This window comes from Carassius gibelio, chromosome A25 (assembly GCF_023724105.1).
Source record: "Carassius gibelio isolate Cgi1373 ecotype wild population from Czech Republic chromosome A25, carGib1.2-hapl.c, whole genome shotgun sequence".
Classification (NCBI taxonomy): domain Eukaryota; kingdom Metazoa; phylum Chordata; class Actinopteri; order Cypriniformes; family Cyprinidae; genus Carassius; species Carassius gibelio.
In genome coordinates, this window is record NC_068395.1 from 16,278,758 (window position 1) to 16,295,745 (window position 16,988).

The following is a 16,988-nucleotide window of genomic DNA, read 5'->3' on the forward strand; positions in this document are numbered from 1 at the left end:
TATTTTATTCACAATAGAATAAATAGAAAGTATCACCCACACACACATTACTGTGCAAAAGTCTTAGGTCATTAGTATTGTATAGTTGTAATAATCCAAAGAGATTTTTTTTTTTCCTCTAGTCAGACTTTAACCAACTAAGCCACTGGGACATAGCCGGGAAAAAACACGGTTGTAGTGTGCACATTTTGAATAATTAGTGGTTGATTTAGTAATACCTCCTCGTCTGGTCATTTATTCATATAGCACACACCACTTTCTCTCCGTTTTGGCGTTATTTTACCTTCATATTCTTACATAACCCAAACTCGACTACCATATTACTCCACTGTTAACACGTGGAGAATAACAGAATACACGGTAATAATTTAAAGAAAAATTCAGCTCGTGATTAGCATTTTCCCATTCGAAATAAATCTAATTTCTGGGAAATTCGTGTCGCGCTGCGATGACGTCAGAACCGGAAGTGAGTGCCGAACACGCGTGTTCGCCGCAGCTGTGATGTAAACCGAAGTGCTGTTTGATGCTCGTAAGTTCAGTTCTTCTGTCATATAAATGTCCACAAAACTGACATTATATCACTCCCACGTTCAGTGTTCTTTTCCTCGATAGTTGTATATGTTTCGGATACTGAATATAGTTGTACTAGGCTGTGTTAAGTGTCATTGCTAATATAGTTCTGAAAACAAGTGGGTCGTTGTATGCTTGTTGTGTATGATAATAATGATCGACAGACTCCAGCAGACAGTAATGACAGTTTCAGCTCTGAGAAGGTCGTGAGGCTGGTGTGTAGTGTTTCTCAGTGTGTTGTGTTCCTCGTGAAGAGCTGCTGGCCTGCTGTGCTCCGCCGAGGTGGGCTGAGGATGATGATGATGATGAACGGAGAGGAGGGCTTGAGTTTCTCTCAGAAGACGATTCTGGCTCCTATGGTGCGGGTGGGCACTCTGCCCATGAGACTGCTGGCGCTGGACTACGGAGCAGACATCGTGTACTGTGAGGTGAGATGAACATGGACACCCCTGCACCTCACACTCAGTCCAGCTCGACCCCATGCACTTGCTCTCTAATATACTAAATGTTGTATTCCAGGAGCTGATTGACATCAAAATGGCCCAGTGTGAGAGAGTGGAGAACGGTACGTCAGTATACATTATATCTGAGCATGCTGATATATAACACACTGTCAAAAGTTGATTAATAAACCTTCTCGTGTGTGTCTTCAGATGTTTTGGGGACGGTTGATTTCGTTGCTCCAGATGAGCGTGTGATGTTTCGCACCTGCAGTAAAGAGAAGAGCCGCGTGGTCTTTCAGATGGTCAGTATGTGAGCGAGTTACTTGCTACATTTCAGTACATCTGGGCATCTCTGATTGAGTATGTGCAGTGTTATCAGCTTCATTTATAAAGAATAAGTGAGTTTGTTTTCTGTGATGATTAATGCTCGAGCCCGATCTGATTCTGTTCAGGGAACGGCTGATCCGGAGAGAGCGCTGGTCGTGGCTAAGCTTGTGTGAGTTTGATACACGTACTATAGCTCACGGATGACTGCTATCTGTTGCTTTGCTCAAACAGCAGCTTTAAGTTAATACACGTTTAAACTGATGCTTAACCTGTCTGTTTTATCCCGGACAGAGAAAACGATGTGGCAGCTGTTGATGTGAACATGGGCTGTCCCAAAGAATACTCTACCAAGGTACAGGTTACAGTAGGGTTCGAAAAATCATAAAAATCCTATTTAAAACTAGAAATAGACTGTCTTTTTGAATCTGAATACCAGAGTAGCACTGGTATAAAGTAAAGAAGAAATATTTTTGAGTGTCTTTAATATTCTAAGCTTTCAATTGAACTTGGCATAATGATAACATGTTAACTTGTTAAAAAAATAAAAATAAACCTCTGCATTCGTGTTGTTCATCCATTTTCCTTTCGTTTCACTCACAGGGAGGAATGGGTTCAGCTCTTCTCTCTGACCCTGACAAAATTGAAGCTGTAAGTTTCATTAGTATTATATTAGTGTTATAAAATCGTTTTCTTTTCCACTCTTCACATCTCAAACACTCGTCTCTTGCAGATCCTACGCACTCTCGTGAATGGGATTTCAAAACCTGTCACGTGTAAAATCAGAATCCTTCCTACAGTAAGTCACATTGCTCTATCTGTCTTTTCCAAGTACTTCATAACTTTGTGTAAGATCTTGAACGATGAAAAAATACTTGATATGAATCAGCTGGTCCTAGTAATGAAGTGATGTTTTCTCTCTCAGCTTGAGGACACGGTGAGTTTAGTGAAGAGAATTGAAAACACAGGAGTGGCAGCAATAGCGGTGCACGGCAGGTGAGAGGTTTTCTTTAAACACGTGCTTGTGGATTGGCTCTTGTTTTAAAGAGCGTCTTTATATTGTGTGGTCAGGATGAGAGAAGAGAGGCCGCGGCATCCGGTCCACTGTGATTATATCCAGGCTGTGGCTGAGAGTGTGTCCATACCCGTCATCGCCAAGTCAGTCTTCATCTTACATTTATCACACGTTTATGTGTGCAGCAGTTTTGTTGGTTCGTGATATCTTAGTGTTTTCCTCTGTTGGTTTGTGTTTAGCGGAGGCTCTTCAGACATCGTGAAGACATTCGAGGACATGGAGAAGTTTCGCGAGGCGACAGGAGCGTCGTCTGTGATGATGGCTCGGGCCGCCATGTGGAACCCCTCCATCTTCCGGCAGCAGGGGGCGCTGTCTGTGGAGGAGGTGATGGAGGACTACATCAGATATGTGAGGGACACAACCGTTGCTACGAAATATTACGGAAACAATCATAATATTTGTTAAGGACAATAGCTATTTTGAACAGGGATCATAAAATAACTTTTTCTCCTCCTGTATTTATCTACAGGCTGTTCGTTATGACAATAACCCTTTCAACACCAAATACTGCTTATGCCAGATGCTCAGAGACCGAGTCGAGTCTCCTTTTGGAAAACGGCTGCATGCAGCTCAGACCAACGAAGAAATATGGTAATGTCACGCATTGTACACCTGGAATTTTATTTTAGGATCGTACTTGTCAGACTGTACGAACATGATGATAATGTCTCACTGTGGGATCTCAGTTGCGGGCTGCGTGCAAGAAAACGTGTCCGGAGATCTACATAATCAACCCAGACACGTTCAGGGACTGCGAGCTGCATTGCACGCAGGGCTGTAAAGCTGGCTAACATTAAAAGTATACGAACGGTTGCAATACTGGTGTATTTATGAAGAATAGTGCAAGCAGCACTAGTACACACCAAGCGGCAACCTCCCGCTCTCTCTCGTGAAACCAATAAGGAAGTGACTAAAACTGCAATTCATCGACTGGCCACTTGAGGCTGGCTGCAGAAGAGAGTCAGTCCCATAGAGACTCCATGTTAAAATGCCCAACTTTACAGCAGAAAAAAACATGTTTACAGTCTGGTTCAAAAAAAGATTTTGGTCTATATTGCTCATTTTGCCCTTCATGACAACTGTGAGGGGGGTGAATTTTTTTATAACTCATCCGTTTAAATTATATTAAGCCTTAAAGTTCTGCATAATTAAGGGCGTGGCCACTTGAGTGACAGGTGGATTGCAGCTGCTGACAATGCAGTTGCGCTAGGTGGGCGTGGCTTCAGCAATCAGCTCCCGCCTTTTTGCCCATTTTCGATTATCCGGGAGAGTCGCGCGGTGACGCACTGCCAAGATGGCGACGGCCCGCTCTGCACACTTTAGGCTTTAAAACCGCTATTCAGGAGCCTATGGGTGACGTCACGGACACTACGTCCATATTTTTTACAGTCTATGGTACACGCGCACATGAAACGGCAGCGCAATCTGTGTTTATCATAGCAATGAATTCAGTGAGCGGTGGACGAGAGCGCAGGAGTTTATGAGCTTAGAAGAAATCTCTAGCATTAATTCTGGTCATGGCTTGTCTTGAAAAGTGAATCGGAGAAATCACACTGCAAGATTGTGCGCCAAATCTTTTGACACTGGCAGAAGTTCGTCGGAGCTAAAATTTGATCGCAATGGCCATTAATCGGCTGTCAGTTAACATGTTAAAATAATGATCAAAAACGACAGATTTCAGGAATTTTATAGGAATCTTTTTAGGATTTTCAAAATTAGTCTCTGACGACCAAATCGTGGCCAGAATCGCTCAATGTGAGCCGGGCTTAAGGACTGTTATCAGTGTTGTCAAGTCTGCGGTTTTCCCGTGGAATTGGACTACTTTTACACTGCCACTGTGGGAGCTTTTTTATGTCTGTGGGTTAAAGCGAACCCAATAACGTAATATTTAGCCCCTGGAGTGCGACTTTTACTAGGGGATTTTCCTTAGTTGTCAGTTATAATCATCAAAATTTAAAGAAATAAACATTTGAAATATATCAGTCTGTGAGTAATGAATGAATATAATATACAAGTTTCACTTTTTGAATGGAATTAGTGAAATAAATCAACTTTTTAATGATATTCTAATTATATGACCAGCACCTGTGTATAAATACAAACACATGCATGTGTGTGTGTGTGTATATATATATATACATTATCTATCTATCTATACACAGCAAATGTAAATATGTTAACAAAAGCTTTTATTTTGGATGTGATTTATCATGATTAATCGTTTGACAGCACTAATTTAAATATGTTTTGGTTAAGTTTATCTCCTTTGCATGTGTGTGATTTGCAGTGAGGTGTTTGGAATGACTGACTTCTACAACAAGACCAAAGCTGAGCTGGAGGCCAGACGAGCTGCTCTTCAGACCAGCTGCGATCAGTCAGACCAACCCAAACTGGAGGATGATGTCATCACGATGCCTGTCCGCTTCGAAAGGTGAAGTGACCCTGGGTGTCCCATTACAAGAGTAAGGACTCTATCCTGATCACATCTGCTGTATTTATGCATGTGTCTGTGTTCCCCAGGCGAGATTACCCTCCTCAGATCTCCCCAAAGATGTTCCTGCTGGAGTGGAGCCGCAAGGAAAAGCTTGATCAACCTGTTTATGAGACGGTCAGTATATTTATTTATTTTTCCATATCCAGTCTTGATCAACTGGAAAAGTGTTGTGGCCTTGGAATATTAATATGTTTGTTTACGTCTCAGGAACAGCGAACTCAAGATCGAGCTTTTCAGTCTACAGTTATCATTGACAATAAAAAGTACCGCTCATCCCTGTGGTGAGTTTGGTTTTGATGAACTTACGTCCACACTGTAGTAGTGCGGAGAGATTGACTGTACTGTGTTTCTGTCTGCCTTCATCTCGCCGTCCTCAGGGAGAAATCAAAGAAGTTTGCAGAGCAGGCCGCGGCTGTGGTGTGTTTACGCACGCTCGGGCTTCCAGAGGGGCGGATCGGAGAGGAGCACAGTGGACTGGTAAATAAACGCAAGAGGGACGGCAAAAAATACACCGCGCTAGAAGACAGTGAGTCAGCAGCACGAAAGAGACACATGAGTGAAGTCCCACAGGAAGAGGAAGAGGAAATGATCTGCAGGACGAAAGTTGTGAATGGTGTCTGTGGTCAGACCACACGTTAACACTGGCCAAAAACACACTGTCAGCTCGCTGTAACAGACTCTTCATTCCTTTCATTACAGTGTAAAGTGCAGTCTTATATGACAAATAACTGCACTTTGTAGTTGCCTTTTTGTTAAATCCAGTGATCCTTTATCAGGTGCCATCTGTCTTATTGCTCACTAGTAGTGGTTTGTTACTTGCTTTATGCAACTTTTATTTTTTTGCATGGAGGAATAATGAGATTTTTTAATTTTGAATCCACTTTTAAAATAATTTTGACACATTTCCATGCTTCAGCAGAACGATACATTGTATATCCAATATATATTGTTATTATATATATTATATATGCATTGTATATCCAAATACTTACAGTACAAGGAAGTACCAGAGGTGCCATAACATGTCATAGAACTTTATTTAAAGTATTTCTTTTTGTTTCCAGCATTATTGCGAAATAAACCAGTTTAACTAAGCATTTTCTACTTTTTTTTCCCCCACCCATGTACAGTGCAAGGAAATCACTGGCAAATGTCAAAACCTTGTAAGTTGCATAACTAGACAACATGCTGGGCATTAGTATGCACAAATGATGGCCAAAAATGCTGTATAGCGTACACAAACCAATTGTGTATTAACCGGAATATTTTAATAATGCATGTACTTTGACAACAACAGTGTTATAGACGTCTCTCTCTCTCTCTCTCTCTCTCTCTCTCTCTCTCTCTCTCTCTCTCTCTCTCTCTCTCGTCCTCTGAATTGTTCTCGCGCGGTGGTGGCTTTGTTGGTGTTTGCAAATGAGGTCGCGAGCGAGCGCGCGCTTCTGCGCGTGTTTGCCGTCTGTCAGATGTTCGTGACGTCACGTCTGGAGTCGCGGGGTGAAATGTAACTTTACTCTCTCCATCATCTACATGTGCGCGAGACTTCAGAGCAACACCAAACCCAGCATGGGATTATTAAACGCAGCGGGAAGTCGACAAAGTCCGAGAAGAAACGACATCAAAGGCTCGGTCTAACCAACTTCTGAGAGGGAAAGGGACGTTTTGGACCGTGTGTTCCGGGTTTTCGAGCTGACACCATCTCCTTTTGTCAAGCAAAGTAACGCTTGTAGAAAGTTGGGAGTGTTGTAGCGTTTGCGCACGCATGGACTTGTTTGTTTTTGTAAATAAATAGGAAGTAGAGCTGAGGTCTCTAATGCAATGAGTACTAACTACAGAGAGGAGCTGGACTTCAGACTGATGTTCGGGGAGAGCAGCTGCACTCATCCGTCCCCCCTGGGACTCTCAGGTCTGTGTGGGTGTGGGACTTTCAGGGGTCACTTGCGCTCCGATCCTAATCAATGAAGCGCGCGCGGTTAAAAGGAGAGTCGCGTGTCTCTGCGTCGAGAATGTTTTTGCAGAAGTGGCCATGTTCGGATATGTTATGAATAAATTAAACTGTTTTTCTAAATACTAAAGTCACTTCCTTATCTCGCAACATCAAATGTAGGAGTTCGTGTAGTTGACGCGCATAAAGAGCAAGGTCAAAGTCTAATAATCATGCCAAACATATATAATAATAATAATAATAATAATGATCATAATAAAAACGTATGCAAACATTTTCTGTAAAGTTCCTTAGTTTCCGTGTCAGTGTTCGAGAATAGTACGCAGAATACAGCAGTGAAACTACAACTGCTGTGATTGGTTTTGTAGGCCTATATTATTTAATAGTGTTGTTGTTGTGGTTATGATTGGCTCTGTAAGCATATGTTACTATACTTCCCTACATACTGTAAGCGCTTATAATTTTTAATGCAAGTTACAATGTCCACTGTAATAAAACTTCCCCCATCTGTAGGTAAACACGACTGATATAATGGTTAAACTCACAGTTAATCGTCTTTCTAGGTTTTATTGCTGGACATTTGACTGTTGAAGCTTGAGTGCAATGAAGGTGTATCACATAATGTTAGACAGATAGTCTTATCAGTGTGACAGCATCCCTAGCTCGTGTGTGTGTGTGTGTGTGTGTGTGTGCGCTAATGGTGCACTTCTGGCAGCTGTCAGTTTGCTCTTGTGTCTGAATGAGCCATAAGAGCATCTCTTGAAATGTATTTGCTTGAGTACCAACAGTATGCCGAGGAAGTAACATATGCGGCTTCACTTTGGTGAAGATTTCTTCATGCTCTTGGGAACATCATTTTTTTAGTTTATTGTTTTTGTAAGGATTATTTTTTAGGGTTATTAGGGTTAGGGTTATAGGATTATTTTGCTGCATGAAGTCACTGACATAACAGCCTACTGTAGATTTGATATAAAAAAAAATATATCATAAATAGAATGTACACAATTCATTAGTGCACATTATCATGGAAAAAATCGTAATCTTTTAAATAACTTCATCTTGTGTGTAGTCATATAGTCGGAGTTGACTACAGGATAAGGTTAACCAAGGTGGACACCGATGAGCTCATGGCCTGTCATGTGGCTAACAGGAAAGCTTTACAGAGTAGAGTCTGGAGGTGAATGAGTTATCTCCTCTACAGATCACGATGGTGTATGTCTTCATATAAGAAGCCATTTTTTCAGAAATACAAGCAATTCCCAATGCACAGAATCAAGCCACACCTCATTACAAAAATGAGGGGAAATAAATCACTTTATGTGAACGGAGTCGTGTGATTTCTTGTTTTTAAAAAAACAACAACACACACTGGCTCTGACTTTCACCAGATAATGTTCAGACTGCAAAAGTCTGTAGTGTCAAAAAGTAAAATGACACATGGCATGAGCCAGGATAGGCATAGTAAGTGGTATTAAAAATAACCTTTTCCCTGTTACTCTAGACTCCAGATCGGATGATGATGCCAGCTGCTACCCTCTCTTTCCTCCTGGACCTCACCATCCCACAGAACAGCAGGAGAGCTGTCCAAACCCATCTTATTGCACCCCTCACCCTGGTCCCCTCCAACCCATGGAGTCTCCCAGCTGGGTATTTGACTGTCCTAGCATCCAAATCACCTCTATCCCAGCCAACTGCCACCAGGACCTGGGCGCGCACCAGTTGGACCAGTCTGCAGGAGCTTGTGGAGAAGCTGGTGCTGGGTCTCTATCAAGGGACCAGCTCTTCCTGCCACTGGATGCATCGTACAGGGACACGTCCTCACTGTGTCCCAGCCCCTGCAGTAGTTTGTCGTCCCGCAGCTGGTTGTCTGACGCCTCGTCCTGCGAATCCTTCTCGCACATCTACGATGACGTGGAGGCGGAGTTGAATGAGGCAGCCGCTCAAGTTCGGCTGGCGTCTCCTCTAGTGTCGCCGCTGTCGTCTCCTCTGCCGTCCCCATTTACTTCTCCCCAGGCGTCTCCTCAAGTGTCTCCGCTTGTGTCTCCCTTTGGTTCTCCTCTGGCTACATATGGAGATGATCCTTGGTACCGCTACCAACAACATCATCAGCAACCTCTACAATATCATTGTGGCCAGTCGCTGTATCAGTCGCCTCGCACCAGCGTCACTGACGAAACATGGCTCAATCCCCGTCCACACTCCTCCTCCTCACGACCTTCTTCTCGCCCAACCTCTCCATGTGGAAAAAGACGGCATTCCAGTGCAGAATTCATTCCTGGTTCTGCATCTCCTCACCTTTCCCCCAACATAACACCATCTCATTCTCCTCGGGGGAGTGTCACTGAGGAGACATGGATGGGAGGAGCCTCATTTGCACCCTACCAGACCTTCCCATTAGAGTTAGACATCCCATCCAAAACTAGAAGAACGTATCAGGCCAACCACAACCAGGATCAAGTGGCTCTGTTGACTGGACAAGAGGACTCAAGTCTTCAAGACCCAGGTCTTGCAAATCCATCGCTGAACTCAGGCGTAACCATGTCCCTCCCCAGTTTAAAGAAAGAGGATATAGTGGAACATTTCTTAGCCGTCCCAACACAGTTCCCTTGGGTTAAACCCAAACAAGTCAGCACCCCTTTATACAGGTAAACTGCATCTACATATAGGACTCAGTTGTTCACCTTTTGGTTTTGAACAAGTGTCGTTTACATAATAGTTTTTGGCCTTGTTGTTCCATCATTTATGAACCTGTTGGGGCTATAACAAAGGGTGTCCTGTTTCACTGGCCCGTGCTCAAAAACTACATCCACTCTGTTTCTTTTTCCTACTCAGGTCCACATCTTTACCTCCTCTGGACTGCCCTCTGCCCAGTCAGTGTGGCCAGTGTGAGTTAAAGATGGAGATCCAACCTAAACCTCAACACAGAGCCCATTATGAGACGGAGGGCAGTCGAGGGGCCATTAAATCAGACTGCGGAAGACACCCTGTAGTTAAGGTCAGAGTTTGCACCAGCTCTCAGATTAGCCTGTTATGATTTCCCCCACAGTTGAAAGTTCATCTGAAAATGGGAGTTGAAAAACTCATTTTTGCAATTCCGTCTGGTGCCATTAATAAATTGTGAAGGGAATTTCTTGCATATGATTTATTGATTGGGGTTAATTATTGATGGAGCATTTCATCCATCATTACCTACTTTTCTATGATGTTTTTGTTCATCACACAGCGTGCCATCTGTATCGTGCACATTTTGTTCACTGAACTTGAACAGCAGTTTTAATTGTCCTGAGAAATTAAGAAAGGTTTGGCTCCATACCTAAAGGTCATCTGACATCTGCTCTAGCACAAGACTCAAGTACCAGATTACGGTCCGGGTGTATTTAATTATTTGTATTAATATTATAATATTAAATTGTATGGGTTTAGATCATTCTGAATTAATAATACTTGAATTTACAAATGCGAGAAGCAGAGATTAGATATATGTGATTCATGTGATAAATATCAGCCAGTCTTAAGGACAGAAGTTTTGATAACATTAGCATTGCGCAAGCTAATGTTACATGTGTCGGTGTTTGTTTACCCTAGCTACCTATGACACAAATGGCAGACAATTTTTGCCATTAAAGGTGCTTGTCAGAGATAATCACATGTAAAACTAGAAAAGGAGAGTTAATTCGTGCGTGTTGGTGTGAAATGGGCTGCTTTGAGTACTTAAGGAGCGATAGAGCGTTAAAACGGTGATGGATAGAGAGATGCATCTAGGAACGATTCGTTTGGGATCACCAGTCGTCTGTTTACTCACATCATTTCTTCCTGCCTCTGTAGCTGATAGGTTATAATGAAAAACCCGTCAGCCTGCAGATGTTCATCGGGACAGCAGATGAGCGTTACATCAGGCCACACCCATTCTACCAAGTGCACAGGATTACTGGGAAAACCGTCGCGACGCCGAGTCAAGAGACTGTCATATCCAGCACCAAAGTTCTCGAAATCCCTCTCCTGCCTGAAAACAATATGTGCACCAGGTACCTGTCAACAAACAAACCTCTGATTTACATGCACCCTGCCCTGCATGCATCGTAGACGGAGCTTTTTTGCATAAATTATGTATTGACATGGCTGACAGTTTAGTCTTTAGTCTTCTTATCATGAAGATGGCAGCTCTAAATTGAAAACGTGAAAGTCAGAACCGTTTTTAAAGCTACCCTTCTTTTTTAGAAATTTCAGATATTAAAATTGTACTTTTAAATGTTTAGATTTACCCTCAATGATATAATCCTTATATCAGAACCCAACTTGATGTGTCACATAAATGATTTTCATATCATCTTCATGTACATCAGACCGGACCGGTGTTTAATAGAAATCATATTTGGATGGTACTGACTAAATGCTGGTCTCATGAATATGCAAAATGAAATTACTTAAATGGGATTTACAGCTAATAGTTAAAAGTTGCTCTGGGCCGCTGTCAGAAAACAGCACCATTTATGTTCCTCTTCGGTTTCATTTCCATAGATAACTGCACTTTTGTTAAATAAACAGAGGTTGACTGACTGTAATATTTAATGGTTGCCTTTTATCACGTTTCCTTGAAAGCATTGACTGTGCTGGGATCCTGAAGCTACGGAATTCAGACATCGAGCTGCGCAAAGGCGAGACTGATATCGGGCGTAAAAACACCCGTGTGCGTGCTGTGTTCCGTGTCCATATCCCTCAACACAATGGAAAAGTGCTGTCACTGCAGGTGGCGTCCACACCTATAGAATGCTGTGAGTTTTTCTGTGATTATGTATTTGAAAGTGACGTGACGTGACGTACAGCCAAGTGTGGTGACCCATACTCAGAATTCATGCTCTACATTTAACCCATCCAAAGTGCACACACACACACACACACACACACACACCTGGAGCAGCGGGCATCATTTATGCTGCGGCACCTGGGAAGCAGTTGGGGGTTCGATGCCTTGCTCAAGGACACTTCAGTCGTGATATTGCCGGCCCGGGACTCGAACCTACAACCCTAGGGTTAGGAGTCAAACTCTTTAACCACTAGGCCATGACTTCCCCAGTTTCTATGTAAATCATTTTGGTGGAGCATTTTTTGGATGCAAAGTGCATATGCCCTGTGAACATGATGTCAGTAAAATTATTTGTCCATTTCCTCAAAAGAAAAAAATAGACATAATTTGACATAATTTAAATTTTTCTCTACATGACATACAGATAGGACAATGACACTGATGATGAAGAAGATTTAGTAGACTTTGACAGCTAAAAGCCTCAAAACATTATCAAGCCATATTGATAAACATTTCCTCATTTTCTGTTGACTAGCTCAACGATTAGCTCAGGAACTTCCCCAAATCGAGAGCTTTAGTCCCGCCTGTGGATCTGTGAATGGAGGAGAAGAGATGCTTATAACAGGCCAAAACATCAATCCAGAGTCAACCGTTGTCTTCCTAGAAAAGGGCTCTGGTACGTGAAATCATCTTTTACAATAACTATTCTCACAACTACTTGCTCTGCTGTAATTAGGAGCTGGTTTTAGATCAGTATGATAGGACGAAAGTTTATGTAATAACAAAAGAGCCTTTGTATTGCCTTTTTCTTTTCATTCCAGATGGTAAAACGCAATGGGAGGTCAATGTGAGGGCTTTACCAGAAAAGAGTCAACATGTAAACACAGTATGTTATTGATTTTGTAATAAAACACTGAAATCCCTCAAACTCTTCTAACAGCGTAACACATGTGCTTTACACTTCCCATTGAGATCTATTATTACAGGTGTCTCTGAAGTTTTCTCGTGTTCCCATTCCTGTTTAGACAAGCTTAGTGGTAAAGATTCCTCCATACTACAAGAAAACCAGGGCTTCCTCCACCCAGGTGCAGTTCTATGTGAGCAATGGCAAGAGGAAGAGAAGTGCCTCACAGTTCTTCACCTATCTTTCAGGTAACTGCCAGCCAACAGCAAGAGGTATTCTGGGTAATACATCAACTTCAGTTAAAAAATGCGGATGTACGTGATGCAACAATATCTACTAGTTCAACAACATGGGATTATTCAATAATGAATAGGGATGCACGATATTGGATTTTGGCCGATATTCGATATGCCGATATTTTCTAAATAATTTTGGCCGGTGCCGATATCGATATATATACAAATATATACTGATATATTTACAAATATATACTGATATATTTAAACTTTAATTTTACTGAAGAGAAATCCATGTATCTCTTCTGTACTGATTCTACCATAAATTTATTATTTTACAAATGTAGACAGACATTCACATCTGAAAAACAGGTCAATTATTTCACTTGGAGAATATCGGTTTGGCTCATCGGCAGAAATATTCATATCGGCCGATACCGATAATGGTCATTTTAAGCTTTTATCGGCCGATACCGATGTTGTGCCGATATTATCGTGCATCCCTAATAATGAATATTCTTTAGGAATGTCTGCATAGAAGCAATTAGAAGAACATTTATGTAGATCCAGAATATATGTTATTCTTAAAAAAATAAGATCTGATAATGGTTACTGACACAACTCAAATTGATGAAAGATAACCTGTTTCCACCTGGTGTTAAGATGCATCTTAAGTCAGCACTAACGGTGTAAAAGAAAGATGTAAGATGACCACTGAAACCACACATGGTTCATTTAACCAACAACATGTGCATGTGACAGGAATTTACATGTGATAAAACACATTTTTTTCATTGTCCCTCAGAGTTTAACCTCAACCCTAATTAAATACGCCTGAACCAGCTAATCAAGGTCTTTAGACTCACTAGGACCTTCCAGACAAGTGTGTTTAAGCTCAAAACTCTGCAGGACATTGACCCTGGGCTTACCAATCTTGTAGCTTGTAGTTAGGGAAATTGGATTTGTTTATGTTTATAAAGCACCATGTGCTCGGAGATCACGATTGGTCAAAATTGTATACCAATGTTCAATTGTTTTCAGAAATGCAGAAATGCTCATAAAGCTAATCTGTAATGTGCTGAACATCCTCCTTCCCAGCAGTGCAGGTGAAGCAGGAGTTTGGCATAAGGACGGACCTTGGAGGGCAGCATCCTTCCTCCCCAGCAGGTCTGATCACCACCAGAGACCCGTGTGCTTCAGATGAGGTCCAGCCTCTTGAGCAGTGGCTGCTGTCCGAAGGGATAGTTGGTGATCCATCTTCCATCGATCTCAGTTACTCACCTCAGGATCCTTTCTATCTGAGCCGCTCTCATCCAGCAGAAAGAAGCCTTAATGCCGAAGCAGATCTTCACCCTATGTTTCTCTCCTCGTTGGTGGATTTCAACAACCCCTTCTTCCAAAAACCTCAACAGGATCTGTCCTACAAAGAACAACCTAGTCTTCCAATGGTTGGTGGCTCACTGCAAGGCTGCAGGTCATCCCAAATCTTAGCAGAGCAACCAAGGTCTCAACTAGGCAAAGGATACCAAGGCATACCTACAGAGCACAGCCAAAATCTCCACAACCTTGGCCCTATCTCAGTGTCCAACACATCTGGTCTGCACACTGTGGATCCGGTGCAATTCCCACAGTCTTCATCTTCCCAGAGGCTTCCTCTTCCCCATCAGCCTACTCTTCCCAAAGTGCCTTCTAACTCACCGTCTGTCGGACAGAGTTTGATGGACCCTCAATCTTCAGGTGCATCTCTTCAGGAGTCCAGCACAAGTTTCAGTATGTCACAAGATGATGAACTCCTTAACATTAAACCGGAACCAGAGGAAGAGAAAGAGCTAGGCTTTCGGTCCATAGGTCTACAGGATATCACTCTTGATGATGGTAAGACTCCAAGGAGAACCATTTTAAAGCAATGAAGTTAAGTGGACAGAGTTGATTACCGCAGAAATTTATTTTGACAAGCAAAACTAGTACATAGGGCAAGTGATTCCCCAAAATAAACAACAAAATATCACGTTTTCAAAGGTCTGGACACAATAATTAATAGTAAGTCTGAAACCACAATCCCAATACTAAAAACAAGATTTAGTCAAGTTTCCTGCAGAAGCAACACATTTTTGAATAGAGGACAAACACACGCGCTTCACATTTCTGCTTTTAAACTTGGTAATCAAGTATGACAAAGATGTTCACTTTTAGTGACCCAGAAATGAGGCAATCCATTAACATTTTCAAATCACCAGCAAGTATTACTGTGATTGTATCAGTTTATTCCAGACCGTGTTATGTTTATATGTAATTTCACACGTAACGTGTCTCATACTGGGACAATAACTCCTCCCAAGCTACAATAACAAAATTTGTGCTAGCTTTGTGGCATATGCTAGCCAGGCTTTTTGTTTACTCTCAAGAAAAAAAAAACTAGCAGCTGCCACCCTTAGTGTCTGGAACCTGTTTAGTGCGGACCTAATTATAGTCCACTGTCCCGCAGTGTGATGGGAAAGAGGATACTGTCATCGCATGGAGTCACTGAAAGAGCTAAATATACTGCCAAGGCTAATCCAGCGCTAGTTTTACACCGCTGTATTGTGACAGTTTTACATTCTTCACATGAGATCTGCTATATATAGCACATTTCAATGATAAATATTTATGTTCATAATTAGCCAAACCCTAGGACAGAATGTGTTGTTATTGTTTGTGGCACCCGTTTTTACCTGGCCCACTGTGACCATGTCTCAGCACAGGTGCAGTGGACTGGAATACCCCTGTTGAGTGAGCGCTGTTGTCCGGCATCGTGTTCCCTTCACTGCCAGGGTGTGTGTGTGTGTGTGTGTGTGTGTGTGTGTGTGTGTGTGTGTGTGTGTGTGTGTGTGTGTGTGTGGGAGAGGGAGAGGGAGAGGGAGAGGGAGAGGGAGAGGGAGAGGGAGAGGGAGAGAGAGAGGGAGAGGAAGAGGGAGATGTCTTTCAGCTTCACTCAAACAGATTCTTGTCCAAATGCACAGCTTCCTTTATGGACTGAGATGTATTTATAGCCCACACTGTATACTCTGTTTCCCATTTCATATGCTTAATGGATGTCATGTTGTAAATAACTTCTTGTGTGTTTAAAGTGTATTAATAGATTTGTTTGGTTATTGGAAAGTCAAAGAAACACGCTGTATTTCAGAAACTAGTTGAAGATTGGGAAAGAGAGAGAGAGGTTCAGTCCTAAACATTTCATACCTAATTATTTGCTTTTTCGTTCTCCTTTGCAGTAAGTGAAATCATTGTAAGAGACTTGTTTGAGACTCCAGATTCAGAGAGTGCCGACAGTCTGCAGTAACTCCCCTCATGGACCAAGTGTCCCACCGTTAGAAGATCAATACAAACTATGCATTTTTAACAGGACTTCAGTACAGCTGCTGAACTGATCGTCAGAGAATTGGATGGACATCTCATTCTGTTTTGCTCGCAGCATCTCGCTTTACTGCACATGTAGAAATTATTTTCTATAAGCCACCATGTACACAAAGTTCTCAGCCTAATAGAGAATGCATTCAATCAAGGAAATTATTTTTTTTCCTCTAAACTGAGCATATCAAATGTGAATGTAAAATATGGACCAGTCAATGTGTGTGCCTTAACCAGACCGGCCTTCTTATTGTTCTTTTGGAAGAAAAAAAAATGTCTTTAGTTTTCTCATTTTGATTGTAAATGTAAAATCTATTTTTGAAATTATGATAATCATAGGAAGCTTGGAATAAATTATTAAAATATGCATCATTGAGCATATAAAGCACAATCTCATGTTTGATCTGTTGATTGTTCACTGTAACTGTTAGCATTTCAGTAGATACATTTCTCATACTTTTACCATTGCTTGATAGTCTTTTGAAATGTCTTTGTATTTATGAATTTTTACTGAACATAAAAGGCATTTTGTGACAATCTTCTAGGACTCCTAGTTTTTATTTTCATTATTATATGAAAAAATGAATTCGTTTTAAGCCATATAGTGCGCTTATAATGATCTTATGGTTAAAAAAGTATCCATAATTTGTGTGCAGTGCCCCAAACAAGTACCACAGGCTACAACAGGTACTAAAATAGCACCAATATAGTTTTGTTAATCAACAACAAAACAATAAGAATAACAATCTCTTTTGAATGTGACTGTGCTTACCGTGGCTGTGTTTTGTAAGAATAATATGGCTTTT

General features: G+C 41.7%; 2 protein-coding genes across 6 annotated transcripts; both read left to right on the forward strand.

The window, feature by feature from the left end:
• Positions 1 to 371: 371 nt before the first annotated feature.
• On the forward strand, positions 372 to 6,001 carry dus2 (dihydrouridine synthase 2). Its single transcript, XM_052544126.1, has 16 exons — positions 372 to 529; positions 825 to 998; positions 1,090 to 1,135; positions 1,224 to 1,315; positions 1,466 to 1,509; positions 1,632 to 1,692; positions 1,941 to 1,988; positions 2,071 to 2,136; positions 2,263 to 2,333; positions 2,409 to 2,495; positions 2,592 to 2,760; positions 2,882 to 3,003; positions 4,700 to 4,843; positions 4,933 to 5,020; positions 5,114 to 5,187; positions 5,284 to 6,001. The coding sequence occupies exons 1-16, from the start codon at positions 524 to 526 to the stop codon at positions 5,543 to 5,545; spliced, it is 1,554 nt and encodes a 517-aa protein (XP_052400086.1). The 5' UTR covers positions 372 to 523; the 3' UTR covers positions 5,546 to 6,001.
• Positions 6,002 to 6,303: 302 nt separating this feature from the next.
• On the forward strand, positions 6,304 to 16,723 carry nfatc3b (nuclear factor of activated T cells 3b). Of its 5 annotated transcripts, none has more exons than XM_052544102.1 (10): positions 6,304 to 6,812; positions 8,353 to 9,496; positions 9,684 to 9,846; positions 10,677 to 10,876; positions 11,451 to 11,623; positions 12,191 to 12,331; positions 12,477 to 12,532; positions 12,681 to 12,840; positions 13,894 to 14,670; positions 16,047 to 16,723. In XM_052544102.1, exons 1-10 carry the CDS (start codon positions 6,725 to 6,727, stop codon positions 16,112 to 16,114), a joined length of 2,970 nt encoding a protein of 989 aa, XP_052400062.1. In that variant the 5' UTR covers positions 6,304 to 6,724; the 3' UTR covers positions 16,115 to 16,723. The 5 variants fall into 5 exon arrangements, with proteins under 5 accessions (XP_052400062.1, XP_052400061.1, XP_052400064.1 ...); XM_052544101.1 differs by having other exon boundaries at positions 6,305 to 6,812; positions 12,477 to 12,541; XM_052544104.1 differs by having other exon boundaries at positions 6,306 to 6,812; positions 12,477 to 12,541; positions 12,681 to 12,807; positions 13,897 to 14,670.
• Positions 16,724 to 16,988: the final 265 nt, after the last annotated feature.

Bases quoted from the DNA above. Each gene is read 5' to 3' on its own strand.
- dus2 (XM_052544126.1), top strand. The intron at 1,693-1,940 runs GTACAGGTTACA...TTTCACTCACAG, and splicing joins CCAAAGAATACTCTACCAAG to GGAGGAATGGGTTCAGCTCT. The intron at 4,844-4,932 runs GTGAAGTGACCC...TGTGTTCCCCAG, and splicing joins ATGCCTGTCCGCTTCGAAAG to GCGAGATTACCCTCCTCAGA.
- nfatc3b (XM_052544101.1), top strand. From the start codon at position 6,725: ATGAGTACTAACTACAGAGAGGAGCTGGACTTCAGACTGATGTTCGGG. The intron at 9,847-10,676 runs GTCAGAGTTTGC...CTGCCTCTGTAG, and splicing joins GAAGACACCCTGTAGTTAAG to CTGATAGGTTATAATGAAAA. The intron at 12,841-13,893 runs GTAATACATCAA...CCTCCTTCCCAG, and splicing joins AACAGCAAGAGGTATTCTGG to CAGTGCAGGTGAAGCAGGAG.